This window comes from Uloborus diversus, chromosome 8 (assembly GCF_026930045.1).
Source record: "Uloborus diversus isolate 005 chromosome 8, Udiv.v.3.1, whole genome shotgun sequence".
In the NCBI taxonomy this organism is placed as follows: Eukaryota; Metazoa; Arthropoda; class Arachnida; order Araneae; family Uloboridae; genus Uloborus; species Uloborus diversus.
In genome coordinates, this window is record NC_072738.1 from 136,995,666 (window position 1) to 137,010,072 (window position 14,407).

The 14,407-nt window shown below is 32.2% G+C and overlaps 1 protein-coding gene across 1 annotated transcript in view; it reads right to left on the reverse strand.

Annotated features, from left to right (window-relative positions):
* LOC129227442 (4-hydroxyphenylpyruvate dioxygenase-like) overlaps positions 1 to 14,407 on the reverse strand; it is a 47,298-nt gene that overhangs the window by 20,124 nt on the left and 12,767 nt on the right. The window contains exons 3-6 of the mRNA XM_054862000.1: positions 10,864 to 10,926; positions 9,586 to 9,733; positions 4,706 to 4,788; positions 325 to 414 (exon numbers count right to left, since the gene is read on the reverse strand). Of these exons, the coding sequence (XP_054717975.1) occupies positions 325 to 414; positions 4,706 to 4,788; positions 9,586 to 9,733; positions 10,864 to 10,926 (384 nt within the window). The remainder of the gene's footprint in view (positions 1 to 324; positions 415 to 4,705; positions 4,789 to 9,585; positions 9,734 to 10,863; positions 10,927 to 14,407) is intronic.

Genomic DNA, 14,407 nt, shown 5'->3' on the forward strand with positions numbered 1-14,407 from the left:
GAAGCATGTTTTTCTTTCATTTTCTTATTGATACGTATAAGTTTCTCCGGTTAAATTCATAAGCTATAACGTCGTCACTTAAACTGAATGAATGAGAACGAACTTTTACAATACTTACAATTTTTGTGAAATTTGAATTTTTTGTCGTCAAACTTATGAGTTTTGTCTGTAAACCATTTTAGATACCACATTCTTATATTTAATAGAAATAAATTAAAAAAAGAAGGGAGGTAAATAAAAATAGACTTGATCTTTTTGGCTGAATTTCAACCATTTACTGGATTCTTTCAAGTGCAATATGAGTTTATCAAATTGTTTTCTTACCGTGCGCACAACAGCAAATCTTACAGTACCACCTTCATCAGTTTCTTCCCAAATGTCTCTAACGATTTCTGCTCCACGTTCTTTTGCCCTCTATATCAAAAGAAAATATTGCTATTGAAAATATGCATGTTGATTTTCTCAAAGAAAAAACATGTTAAATCAATCACTTAACACAACGATGTACAACAATCATTTCGTTCACGAGGCTTTAATCAGGTATTTTCATTGAAAACAACGGTTGGCGAATTTATTTATTTTCATTATTTTTTGGAATGTAGGGCAAAGTGAAGAGGTGGATATATACTATGTTTTAAGCATCACCTATTAGGTAATATTTTAACTATGCAGTATCCCATGTAGTCTATTCCAGTCAGAAAAAAAAAAATAACAGATCAATGCTTCTGCAAGAAATTTTCAAAAATTGATACCTATATTCCAATATTTTTGTCGTAAATCAAAAAATTGTTTTTGTTTTTTGTTATTATACAATGTTACACTTCTTGCTATTAACATTTTAAATATTAATTCGGACCTTCTAGTTTTCGGAACACTATTTATTTCTTTAATATTTAGCTTATATTATTTTAATATTTTGGGCAATTTGTCAAGTGCTTGGTCAAGTGCATGCGGGGCAAAAAGGATGGTGGAAACTGAAATAGTTAATTTCACTTACTAATTCAATCATTCATTGAATCAATTGCATATTCGTGTATTAATTCATTTATTTGCATTCCTCAACTTTATAATTCACATATTCATCCATTAAGTTCTCTTACTTTCCTTTTTATTCACCATTTTATCCGCATCTTTAGTTTTTCTCACATATTAATTAATTTTTATTCGTTTATTGATTTGTTTATTCCTTATTTATTTTATTTACATGTTCATTTGTTTAAGAATATTTTCCAAAAATTAAAAAAATATATTTATGAAAACAATACTGCAATTTTCACTTTGCTCATTAGAAAAAAAAGTGAAACATTTCTACTTGTTTTTGAAGCTATAAATTTACTGCGAAAAATAATGTTCTAGTTCAAGTTGTATTATATTATACATTGTTCTAGGTTTATGTACTGTAATTTTTAAAACAAATTTTTAATTCATTTTTTTCGAAAAAGCTAAGCTATCTGAACTTTTTCACTTTGCCCCAAAGTCCCCTAAATTCAACATTGCATATCTATTAAAATGTGCAAATCTTTTTATTTTTATTATACACTAGTTGCACCCGCACGGCTTTTCCCGTAGTAAAAAAATTAAAAGGTATTTTGCGTCGCCTGCATATTTACAAATAATGTACGGTGATTTTCTCACCAATTGACTTGCCCATGCTACGGTTCCACATTATGATAACTTGGTAATTTACTCGTCCATATTGCGATAATTTTGCTCGGGAAAATGCTCTTAAAATTGGAATAGAAAAAGAACAAAATCGAATTTTCGAAAAATCACTTCGAGGTGCACATCCCATGCTACAAACTAATTCTGTGCCAAATTTCATGAAAATTGGCCGAACGGTCTAGGAGCTATGCACGTCACAGAGATCTTGACAGACAGACAGAGATCCGAACAAAGATCCAGAGTGACTTTCAGCATTATTATTATTAAAGACTACTCAGCTCCTTATCTTAGTAACTAAAAGTAAATGCCACCTTTAAATAAGAAATGGAATATTTCTTTTTAACAATCCATGAACAGATAACTATGTAAATAATAGTAATAAGTCTCATAACATTCAAAAATATGAAAAATTTCACACAATTAACCATTTTACATCCTTTTACAAAAAAGGAAGTATTGTGTTCGCAAAAATATTTTCACTCAAAAATCGGCCTTAATTTCCATTTTTCTCGACCCCGAATAAATGTTGAGTTTTTTTTCTTCGACTCGACCACACGTGGATATATGCCTAGGAACGTACAGACACCCCAAATATTCATTTGGACGACCCTCGAGTTAATTACAGCGAATTTTCTCATGACGTCTTTATGTACGTATGTATGTGCGTATGTTCGTATGATTGTATGTGAGTATGTATCTCACATAACTCAAAAACGGTACGTCCTAGGAAGTTGAAATTTGGTACGTAGACTCCTAGTTGGATCTAGTTGTGCACCTTCTCTTTTGGTTGCATTCGGGAGATTCTAAGGGGGTCTTTTGCCCCTTTTTGGGGGGAAATCATTGTTAATTTCAATGTTAACTCAAGTGGTGTTATAATTTGGGGGACACTTGGCGATATATCGCCAGTCTTTTGGTCGCCAAGTTTTGTCGCCAACTTAGCGACAAATTTGGCAATTTTTTTTTAATTTGGTTTCAATTTGGCCATTGTTGGTGATATTTAGAAAGTAAAGAATTGAATCACATTAAAATAGCCAATAATGGGGAAATGATATTAAATTGGAGTAAAAGGAAGTCATGTGATGCACACATCAGCTCGTTTATTTAATTCCAAGCTGATCTCAATAGCAAAAGCAATCTTTTTGCTATCATTGCACGACTACAGAGAAAAATGCCTTTTTACGCTTCGAATATTTGACCGCAAAGTGATTGATGCAGCGCACTCGAAGTAGTAGGTCATTTAGGTTATGACTGAAGGCCATCGTTGAAGAAAATGACTCTTATCGTCCTCGATGCTCTTGACTGCTTACGTGTGCATAAAACGTTATATTGACGTGAAATATTTGAAAACTTTTAATATCAGTTGAAGCGGAATACAGCTTCCGCTTACTACGTTCATTTTTATTCAAGCACAGTAGAACCTCTCAATAAGGGACACTAATGGGACCCAACATTATGTCCCTTAAATAGAGGTGTCCCTTCTTCGGAGGTATTTTAGTTTACACATGCGAGATGTTAACTCAGTATAATTTTGTTATGAACTTACAAACACTATTAACACTTAAGATTAAATACTTCTCATTTTTCACACACAACTAAATCAAATTCACTCTTAATGATTTTCTTCAATTTTTATTATTTTATTAATTATAATTGAGTTAAAAATTTGGTAAGTTCAAAAGTTTTTCCCCATAAACCAATTATTTTGAAGTAATTCATTGCATGAATTTGCTTCATTGTGATTTTTTGAAAATTCGATTTTGTTACTTTGCTGTTCCAATTTTAAGAACATTTTACCGAGAATTATCATAACAAGGACGAGCAGATTACCATGACGTGAACGGGCAAATTATCATAACGTGGACGAGCAAATTACAGTAACATGGGCGAGCAAATTAACATAGCTAATTGGCGAGAAATTCATCATTCATTACATTTGTAAACATATAGGTGAACCAAATGACCTTTTAATTTTCTACTACGCGCAAATCCGTGCGGGTACCGCAATTTCGTTAATAAAATCCTGATAAAAGTCATTTCTCGTGATTTTTTTTTCTTTTGTTTTTTTACGTAGCTGCATAGTGTAAGACTAGTGTGCACTTATAAGAGAAAGTAGGTAAACTAACAAGTGGCCATGTGCCATTCATTAATTACGTAAGGGTTGATTTCGGCAGTTTTTGACCCCGCTCCCCCCGTGTAAGGATATGTAAGATTTTTCAAACCCCTCTCCCATTTTCTTACGTCAGATTCCATTTCGTTTTTTAAAACAATAATAAAAACGAATTTTACAGCACTGGAATCGTTATTAAGTTCACTATAATTAAATTAAACCTTTTTGTACAAAGAAATATTTACTAAAAAGTTGGAATCTAGACTGAATGCTTTTTTGACATTTTTTTTTCTATATTATATTTTACACTATTCATTTTTTGTAAAACATAAAAAGCAGCTCATCCTAATACGTTTTTTACCTTTCAGGCGCAAATGAAATATGATCCCTGCCAAACCACTTGACCGCGCCATTTCTGATATAAAATATCGACTTGGAAAATATTATGTAAGAATGGACTTGCCCACTCCCCCCACAATAAGTGTATGTAGAGATTTTTCCAACCCCCTCCCCCTCGGGATCCTTACGTAATTAATGAATGACCCCATGGTTAGACGTTTTTTCGTGAATTATTTTCTGCGGAAAAGAAATAAGCAATCTTGCACAATTAAGTTACAATAACTAAAAACGCAAAAAATGATAATAATAATAATAATAATAATAATAATAATAATAATAATAATAATAATAATAATAATAATAAATAAATAAATAAATTAAATTAAATTACATTACATTAAAAAAAAAAAGAAAAATTAAAAGAGAGCCGATAGAATTTTTTTCCTTCCAACTGCAGTATATTTTTAGCCTACCTTTTAAGTAAAACAAAAACACAGCGCCAAAAAGAAGATAAACGTTTTTAAACCGAAAATATCCTTTTTATTTATATCCAAATCCATACTTTTAATTTTTAGAAAACTGAATTATGCTTTTTACCTTTATTATTGATTCCAAATCTTCCACACAAAATGCGATGTCTTTCACACCATCTCCATGAGTTACCAAATGATCGCCCATTTCTAAATGATAAAAGAAGAATAATGTTCCACGAAGATTATTCTAATTACCTTAAGTACAGGTCGATGATTTTAATGATAAGTTTAACGATAAGTCAATAATTACGCTCGTTACTTACTGTTAATAAGCACCAGTAATATTTTGCAAACAGATATACCCAGACTGAATGTCCAATTAAATAGATTGTGAAAAATAAGCACTCACTGTTTTTCTTTTCTAGTATTTAAGAAAACTCTAATAACTAATCAATCAGATCCTTAATGAGAATAATTAAAACTTATTACGAGCGAGTAGTTATGAATGTGCTTAATCAATGTTCCTGACAGTTACATCAAAAATGTGAGTTTCCTTCAGCAAAATTAATTGTTGTTTTTACATTAGATTGCATACTAATTATCGTATTTAGTATTTAAATATCTATGTGTAAACAATATCCTTGTGTACAAGAAAAAATATGTGCTTTATCCTTTCACTGTAAAAAAAATTCCGAAACGTTACTAATTATTTTCATCAAAAGTTTCGGGATTTCACAGGTTTTCATCAGTTTCCCTGTAAAATCAAGTATATTTGCAAAAACGTTTCCTGAATTACTACAAGTTGCACGAATTCAGACTTTTCACTGTTGTGAAAAATATTTTCAGTTACCAGTTTTGAGATTGACAGAAGCATGTGTATTGGTGTATCGGCTTCAGTTCGATTACGCCCCGTCCAGATCAACTAAAATCCCAATGCTAGGAAATAATTCATTGAATAGCTGCAGCTCTGCTGAGCAAGAATTGCAAGCGAGGGAGGTGCTTGGGTTTTACTTGCAATTCTGTCGTAGCTTTTGTCCATGGAAGTAGAAAAGCTTCTGGGGCTTTGTTTGTAAATCAGAAAGGTTCGAATCAATTACAGTAAACCTATTAAGTTACTCTAGAAGGTTCCCAAGGCATGAATAGCTTTCCCGGAAGATTTCCAAATTCTTCAGACAGTTTACTTTCATTTAACGGAAAACTTTCTTGTTTTTTTTTTTTTTTTTTTTTTTTTTTTTTTTTTTTTTTTTTTTTTGCAAGATTGCTGGTAGAAAATGGGCACATACTACCCATCATTTCCCGGGAACGTTTCTGAACCAGTTTTACAGTGTAGGCTTAAACACCATCAGCGGATTCCGCTAAAAAATTTCAGTTAATGTCCATTGGAAATTGGGGGGACTATTAATATGGGGACTAAAAGTCATTTCACCCACTGACATTAATAATGAATCAGAATCCTGATGTTTTTGTAATGGATACAATTTGTTCGCACATCCTACGTTTAAAAAAAGAGTTTTAAGTGCTTGTAGCTTGAGTTTTTGAGCTGTTTTTTGCTCTGTATCTTTGTTATTTTCCTTTTCTCGATTTTTTTTCTTGCCTTGGCTATAGTTGTTTTAATCTGATAAGATATGAAGCAGTGGGAAGCAAAGGGATGTTAAGTGGCAAAATTAAAAATTTGGAGATAATCAGTACACATGGTAGGGGTGAACCTCTCCTCTGTCTTTGGGCAAGAGTAGTACTACACTGTAAAAAAATTCCGAAACGTTACTGGTTATTTCCGTGGAACGTTTCGTGATTTCAGAGGTTTTTACCTATTTCCCCAAAAAATCAAGTATCTTCGCAAAAAAGTTTCCTGAATTCCTAAAAGATGCACGAATGCAGACTTTGCACTGGTGTGAACAATATTTTTTGCTACCAGTTTAAATATTGACGGAGCGTGTTTATTAAGTGTATCGGCTTTCGATTGTTTATGGCCCTTCCGGATTGACTAAACTTCCAATGGGAGCAAATAAGTCACTGGATAGCTACAGCTTTGCGAGGCAGGAATTGCAGGCAAGAAACTTGCTTGCAATTTTCGCGTAGCTTGGCCGTGACTGCTCTAATATTTCTGGAGCTTTCTTGGTATTTCTGGAGCTTTCTTGGTAATCAGGAAGGTTCTAATAGAATAAATTAAACCTATTTAATTTTTCTCGATAGTTCACGACTGGCTTTAATAGGGGAGATTTATTAATATTTCAGAAAGGTTACTGACTTTCATCAGAAAACGTTCCTGGTTTTTGTAAGATATGTTACTGACTGAAATTGGGCACATCAGCTGCCTATTATTTTCCAGGAACGTTTCTGAATCCTTTTTACAGTGTAGTAGCCCTGGTAGTTGCTGCTATACACACTGTAAAAAAATTCCAAAACGTTACTGGTTATTTCCGTGGAACGTCTCGGGATTTGACACGCTTTCACCTATTTCCCCGTAAAAACAAGTATTTTCACAAAACACTTTCCTGAATCGCTACAAGTTGCACGCGTGCAGACTTTTCACTGCTGTGGAAAATATTTTTAGCAACCAGTTTAATGATTGAATGAGCGTGTTTATTAAGTGTATCGGCCTATGGTTGCTTAAAGCTTGTTCAGGTTGACTAAGCTCTTAATGGTGAGCGAAAAAGTCAATGGATATTTACAGCTTTGCAAGGCAGGAACTGCAGGCAAGAAATATGGTTGGTTCCTTCTTGCATAGCCGTGGTCACTCTGATGTTTTTGGAGCCTTTTCGGTAAATCCCGAAGGTTCTAATCAATAACACTAAACCTACTTAGTTCTTCTAGAAGGTTCTAGAGAAATGGGGGAGGGGAGATTTCGCATTTATTCAGAAAGTTTCAAGGTTAATTTCAGAGAGGTTACTGACTTTTCGCGGAAAATATTCCTGATTTTTCCAAGATATGTTACTGGAAGATATTGGGCACATCAGCTGCCTATTATTTTCCAGGAACGTTTCTGAATCGTTTTTACAGTGCAGAATGATTTATATAAAAAAAATCAATGAAAGCCTACCTAGGAAGTTATCTTTAAACGCGTTTTACACAAAACTTGAAAATGCGCAATTACATCCCTTTGCGTCTTACTGCCTTATATGATTCCACGAAAATGACAAACAAGCATAAAGTCGAATATTTCTTTTTTTTTAAATTTGTTAATGAATGAACTTTAAAGACCAAATATGCTTGAACAATATCATTTTCGCAACAAACTTGTGTGAGACTGCATCAATTACATATGAAATGATTCATAAAATTTTCAATATGCTCCACATATTTATTAAAAAAAAAAAAAAAAAAACTATCTGTTTCCGACTAAACTTGTTTAGATGCCAAGCACAACAATGGCTTTGACTTCATTATCAGTCGAATAGATAACGGATAAGTTCATCAATATTACAGTAATTTATCAAAGCAAAAGATCCAATTTAATCAATTGTATCTTTAAACTGGAAAATCGCCCGTCAATGTATGATGGGTGAAAATTGCTTCTACATTTGAACGAAGCCATTGCCTGTTTGCTGATATTTTTATGGTTGACATTTTAACCCTACACTGTAAAAAAATTCCGAAACGTTACTGGGTATTTCCGTGTTACGTCTCGGGATTTTAGTGGTTTTCATCCACTTCCTGGAAAAAAATCAAGTATCATTGTCAAAAAGTTTCCTGAATTGCTACAAGATGCACGAATACAGACTTATCACTGTTGTGAAAAATATTTTTAGCTACCAGTTAAAAGATTAACTGAACCCATTTATAAAGTGCATCGGATTTAGTTCTCTTATGGCCCTTCCATGCTAATTAAGCTCCCAAAGGGAGCAAATGATATGGACTATGTTGCTTTGCAAGACTTGCAGGTGCGTAAAATTGTCGTTACTTGCAATTCCGGCTTAGCTTTGGCCATGTTTGCAATAATTCTCTTGATCTTCCTTGATAAATCAGGAAGATGCCAAGCTAGTATATTTTACCTTTCTAAGGTAACACTAATTTTTCAGAGACACGATTGGCTTTTAAGAGAAAGATTTCTGAATTTTTCAGGAAGCTTCGTCGATAATGTCAAGAAGGTTACTGAATTGTAGCGGAAAACGTTCCTGGATTTTTCAAGATATGTTACTGGTAGAAGCTGGGCACATCAGCTGCCCATTACTTTCCAGAAACGTTTCTGAATCGTTTTTACAGTGTAGCTCCAGTGGATTAACCCTAAACTCCAGTAGGTAACGTTCATTGTTGACCATTTTTTCGTTCCGTCATTCCCCTAAAATGACACAGGCTTACCCTGTAAAACAGTTAAGTGACCGGATCGAGTTCGGCTTTGTCACAATAAAGCCTTTCCCTGCATGTTAAAAATTACCAAGAAATTTTATCAAATTATCATGCCGTGGCGCGAGTTTCATTGTGGAAACTCGCTGGTTACTTGATCATTGGCTATTATATATATGAGGATTCGTGTGATTTTCCAAGCATACCACAGGGACAAAACACCAGGAGGGAACAGAAGAAAAATTGAAAAATTGCAAGACGTAAAAACAAAATTGGAATTTTAAAATATTTTAGCTACTCCATTTATTATGTTGCACAATATTAAACCCTCAAAATTGTTCATGTTTTTGAGCTACATTTTAATCCATTTTATTCAATGCTTGTAGTTCGTTTTTCTTTTTATATTTTAGGAGTATTGATTTTTTTGCGGAGTTCCTAAGTCCTTTATAAGTTGTGGCTGCGAAACATCTCTTTCGTACCAAAGCTTGTTTAAGTAACAAATCCTCTGATACTCATAAAACAAGTAAAAGCTAAATCTGAACACATACGTTGTTTATACTAAAACAAAAATAGAAATAACAATATATAGCTGTGAGAATTTAACGTATGAATCAAACTATATTAGACCACCCATCGTAGTCCCAACTTCAAATATTGGCATTAAATTTTTTATTAGAGCTTTAGACTTATATATTTTCAATAAGAAGGATAAAATGGTACCTTTGTCTCCCGGGTTGTATGGTGAAATAAACACAAATATTATCTGGTTTTGCTTCACTGCGTGTGCAGCAATTTCTCTAGAACCAGTTTCTAATCCTCTGTAAGCAAGTGGTTCAAATCCCATTTTCGAACAGTAATAAGATGCTGCCTGAAATCAAGAATGTAAGATTTGTAAATCCGTAACATGAAAATGTACTAGCCTCATGGAAAATGTTATTTATTTCACATTTGTGAAAAAAGTTGGGTGTATTTATTTGTTTTAATGTTTACAGGGCTTTATTTTTCGGCTTTGAGTTACATTTATTATGTTTAAGTGTAAAAAATTTCATAGGATTAAAAAAGCGACCTGACGTTTAAACTTAATAATAAAATAATGCAAAGCTAATATTTTGCTGCATGAAAATATTGTAAAGTTAAACAGAAATTACTTGCTTTTTGAGTTAATACAAAGAATAATAAAAATTACATTCCGTTTTTTTTTTTTTTTTTTTTTTTCAATTTACGAAACATTTTTTTGTGTTCTTAAACATTTCTTTACATTTCACAAAGGTGATATGCATTAAAATTTTATTAATAAAAAGGAAAAATCTTGATGTGCACTAAAATCATATTTCGTTCAAAAATCATATAATAAATTGCTTTTTCTTTTATATCATTTCAGCTTTTCTAACGGCATGATTTTAATAGATAGTTAAATAGATATGTAGAGAACCATACCGTGATTTGATTCAAAATTTCATTACAAAATTAATATTACGGGTAACACACAAGTAAAAGTTTTCTTTAACTGGTCAAAAAAAAAATGCTTTTAATTAGTTATGTGTCTGTTTCTGCTGTTTGAGCATTTTTGATAAACTTTGTAAAAGTAATAGTTTCTTTAGCAATTTAGTTACCATAATAAAATACCAATAGGATGAATCATGGTTGAGTTGGCACTGTTTACCTTGTGTTCATTTCTATCAAGTCAATAGATTTCGTAGTCGAGCCCCTACTAATGTACAAATCCAGAACATAAAAGCGGCACGATGAAAACACCACCGAAGCTATTATCTGATTTTGGAACTTAGTACAAACACCACATTATATCGCTTTTAAAACCCAACAAATATATATAAGCTTGCAAAGTTCTTTTGACTTGACGGCACAATAGTATTTTCCTTTTCATATTCAGCATAATTTAAATAATATTTGTTATAGTAAATAAAGAGAACATGTATTTTTTTTTCTTTTTTTTTTCAATTTATAAAATCACATTTCAAACCTTGGTGTTAAAATTACCTGTTTTGCATTTCCGACCCAGAACGTAATATGATCAAAGTGTAAAAAACGTCCTTTGTCGGGCTGTAAAAGAGAGAGAAATACAATTATTACAAAAATTGATGCCGTTTATAAACAACATTTTTCTGAAATATTGATATTGTGCAAAAATACCAATTAAACTAAATAGTTACAGAACAAATATTTGCCAAAAGGAGTGTTCCGTCTGAAGGTTTAATATTACGGAACAAACAAAGGATTTACTTGAAAATCTTACGCAGTTATTCATACCTTGAGCTTCTTATAACATTTTTTAAAATTCTCCGGAGCCGCATCCGTCAATTTTGCAGGTAAAATTTATAGTGAGTAGTTATAGGTGAAAGAAAGGGTACTATTGGGTATTTGGACAGAAATTACGAGAAATAGAAAGCTAAGACTAGACATAAAATGCTTTCTCTATAGTACAAAGACTTAATCTGTTTTGAATGAACCTAATTTTTTTACCCGAAAATCAAGGAACCAGTATATACCAGTACATAGTTGTTCATGAAAAATTATGCCTCATATAGACCTTGATTTTTTTAAATAATTTCTTAAACCTTCTGACGCAACCCTCGCTAATTTGTTTTAAAAAAAAGATTAATGAATAAAAATAATTCTGCAATATTTTACATTTTATTCATGTATTGTTTGAACACTTTGTGGATGTATAATAGTGTCGACGGTTCAGGGGGAGTATGACCTCCATGACCCTCCCCATGTATCCGTTCCTGCATAATTTACGATGAGTTATAGTAGATGGCGATAGGTTTGAAAAATTGCGTTTTTAACAAAAATGATTTTGTATGGTAGTGGATTGTGTAGCAAAGTGAAATGGTTAAGATGACTGAGCTTTTTCAAAAAGATCAAATTAGAAATCTGTTTTGAAAATTACCGCATTAAGAAATAACATTGTATTTTATAATAAAACTTGCATTGAAACATTATTGTTATTATTATTTTTGGAAGTAAAATTGTTCCTTAAAAAATAAAGTGGAAATTTTCCATTTTTTTTCATAGGGCAAAGTGAAATGAAATATTTTTTTTTTGATTGTGAAAATATTTTTGAAAAAATCAATTAGCAAATAAAAGGATAATTAAATAAATTAAAAGATAATGAAACATTAAATTAAATTAATTACTTAATTAATACATGAGGAACCATAAATGAGTGAATAAACTAGTGAGTTAATAAGAAAATAAGTGAATGAATGAAGTAATATGAGAGAATTATTAAATGAAGGAATGTAAATAAATTAATTGTAAGTGATTTAGTAAATGATTGAGTGAGTAACCGAAATGAATTAAATTCACTTTGTCCTGCATGCACTTGACTGATTGTGAAAAATATTTAAAATACAAATAATCTAAATATTAACTAAATGACTATTATACTGAATATTAGCAGGCCCCAATCAATACTTAAAATGCTAATAACAAGAACTGTATTGTTTGATAAATTTGAGCAAAACCCTTTTGCTGCATGTAATATTACTAGGTAAATGGCACTAAAAGCGGAATAAATATTTCACCATTTCACTCTGCTCCACTATTTCACTTTGCCTCATATTCCCATACTTGTATTTTAAATGAAAATAAACCTATAAACTATGGAATCAATGTAACACACAAAAAAAAATTGCAAAGAAAGTAGGTACATATCTCAGAGATGATAATCCTCAAAGTAAAAAGTAAATGTTCCGTCTGAAGGGTTAATTATACAGAACAAACAAAGGATTTATGTAAAAGATACTTTGCATTCATTTATACTTTGAGTTTTTCATAACTACTTTTAATGTAGTGCGTGTTGCTTACAAACTCTGCACAGCAGAAAGCACTTTAATATACCAAACAGAACGTTATCTTTGCCGAAAAATTGCTAAATTATTCTTCCAGCCTTTTCTTCGCTCATTCCTAAGCCAAGCATAGCTAATTTATGTGATTTTAGCGTAAAATAAGTAAAGGCTTTTGTCTTGCTTCTCAAAGCGTAGGTCATTATCATCATACCTCACAGGGAAGTTAGGCGTTTATTAAGATGGCTTTTTCTTCAACGAGAAGTTTTCTATCTTTGCTTTAATTATGAAGACATTAGCGGTAAGCAGGAAAACCCAAAAGTTTGCTCTTTGAAGTCCGTTTACGTCTGAGGAAAAAATATTTTCTTTTAATGACTAGCCATTATTATTGTTTTTTACTTAATTACAACGAAATACTGTCTTTTTACTGATAAGTCAAGGTAAAGCTAATTTGTTGGTACCATTAGTGTGCGTTTGTGTTAACGTCAAATGTTAGTCTTTTCAAATCAGAGGCTAAAGAAATAAAAACTCTGTTAGTCTTCTGTCTTTAAATATAAAAAGTAAGTCTTAGCAAGTGCGGGATAAATTAGGTCAGTTTTGGAACAGATTTTTGGTTTTCAAACCATTACACAGTAAAAACGATTCAGAAACGTTCCTGGAAAATAATAGGCAGCTGATGTGTCCAATTTCTGCCAGTAACATATCACGCAAAAACCAAGAACGTTTTCCGCTGAATTTCAGTAAACTTCCTGAAAAATCCAGAAATCTTCTCGTTTAAAGTTGTCGTGTCTCTGGAACATCAGAGTCATCTTAAGTAGAGATAATATAACAGCTTGGCTCCTTCCTGATTTATCACGACTGTTCCAAAAACAGTATTGCAGTCATGGCCAAAGCTAAGCCAGAATTGCAAGTACGTATCAAGCATCGCACTTGATTGCAATTCTTGCAAAGCTACGTAGTCCATACTTATTCGCTCCCTTTGGGAGTTTAACCAGCATGGACAAGCCGTAGCTGAACTGAAGCCGATACACCCTATAAATACTATCTGTTAATCTTTAAACTGGAAGCTAAAAATAATTTTTGCAACAGAGAGAAATCTGCATTCGAACAACGTGTAAGAATTCAGGAAACTTTTTGACAAAGATACTTGATATTTCAGAGAAGTGGATAAAAACCATTGAAATCCTGAAACGTTACATGGAAATACTCAGTAACGAAGCGGATTTTTTTTTTTACAGTGTAGTAAACCGGTCAATTTAGGACAGACTCCAAGCATGTATGATAGGAAGTTTCACAGCATTAAACGAATGGCAGTTCCCTGGTGATGTGGAACGCAGGTGTGTTCGTGTTAAAAGAAGTATTCCAGTCAGGCGTAAAGAACGCTTTTTAGTTGCACATGAATAGAAAATTCCTTTAAGCGAAATACAACTCTTATATTTTATTTATTTAACCTCCACCTGGAGGGATCTTTTAGAACTATACGAGTAACTACCATGATTAGCTTACTTTCCCGTAAAAGTAAAAGAAAGAAGCTAAAGTATGAATGAGGGCTTAAAAATATCACCTAAGACAAAAATAAATAAATAATTATCGAAAAATTAAAAATAGGAATGTTGGGTTTTAATGTAGGAAAAATATGTGTGCATCGGTCTGTCTGTCTGTTGGTTTGACCTCCCTCCGTAATTACATTTGAGTGAAAAATCCAATTCGAACCAGATTTTTTATTTTAATTT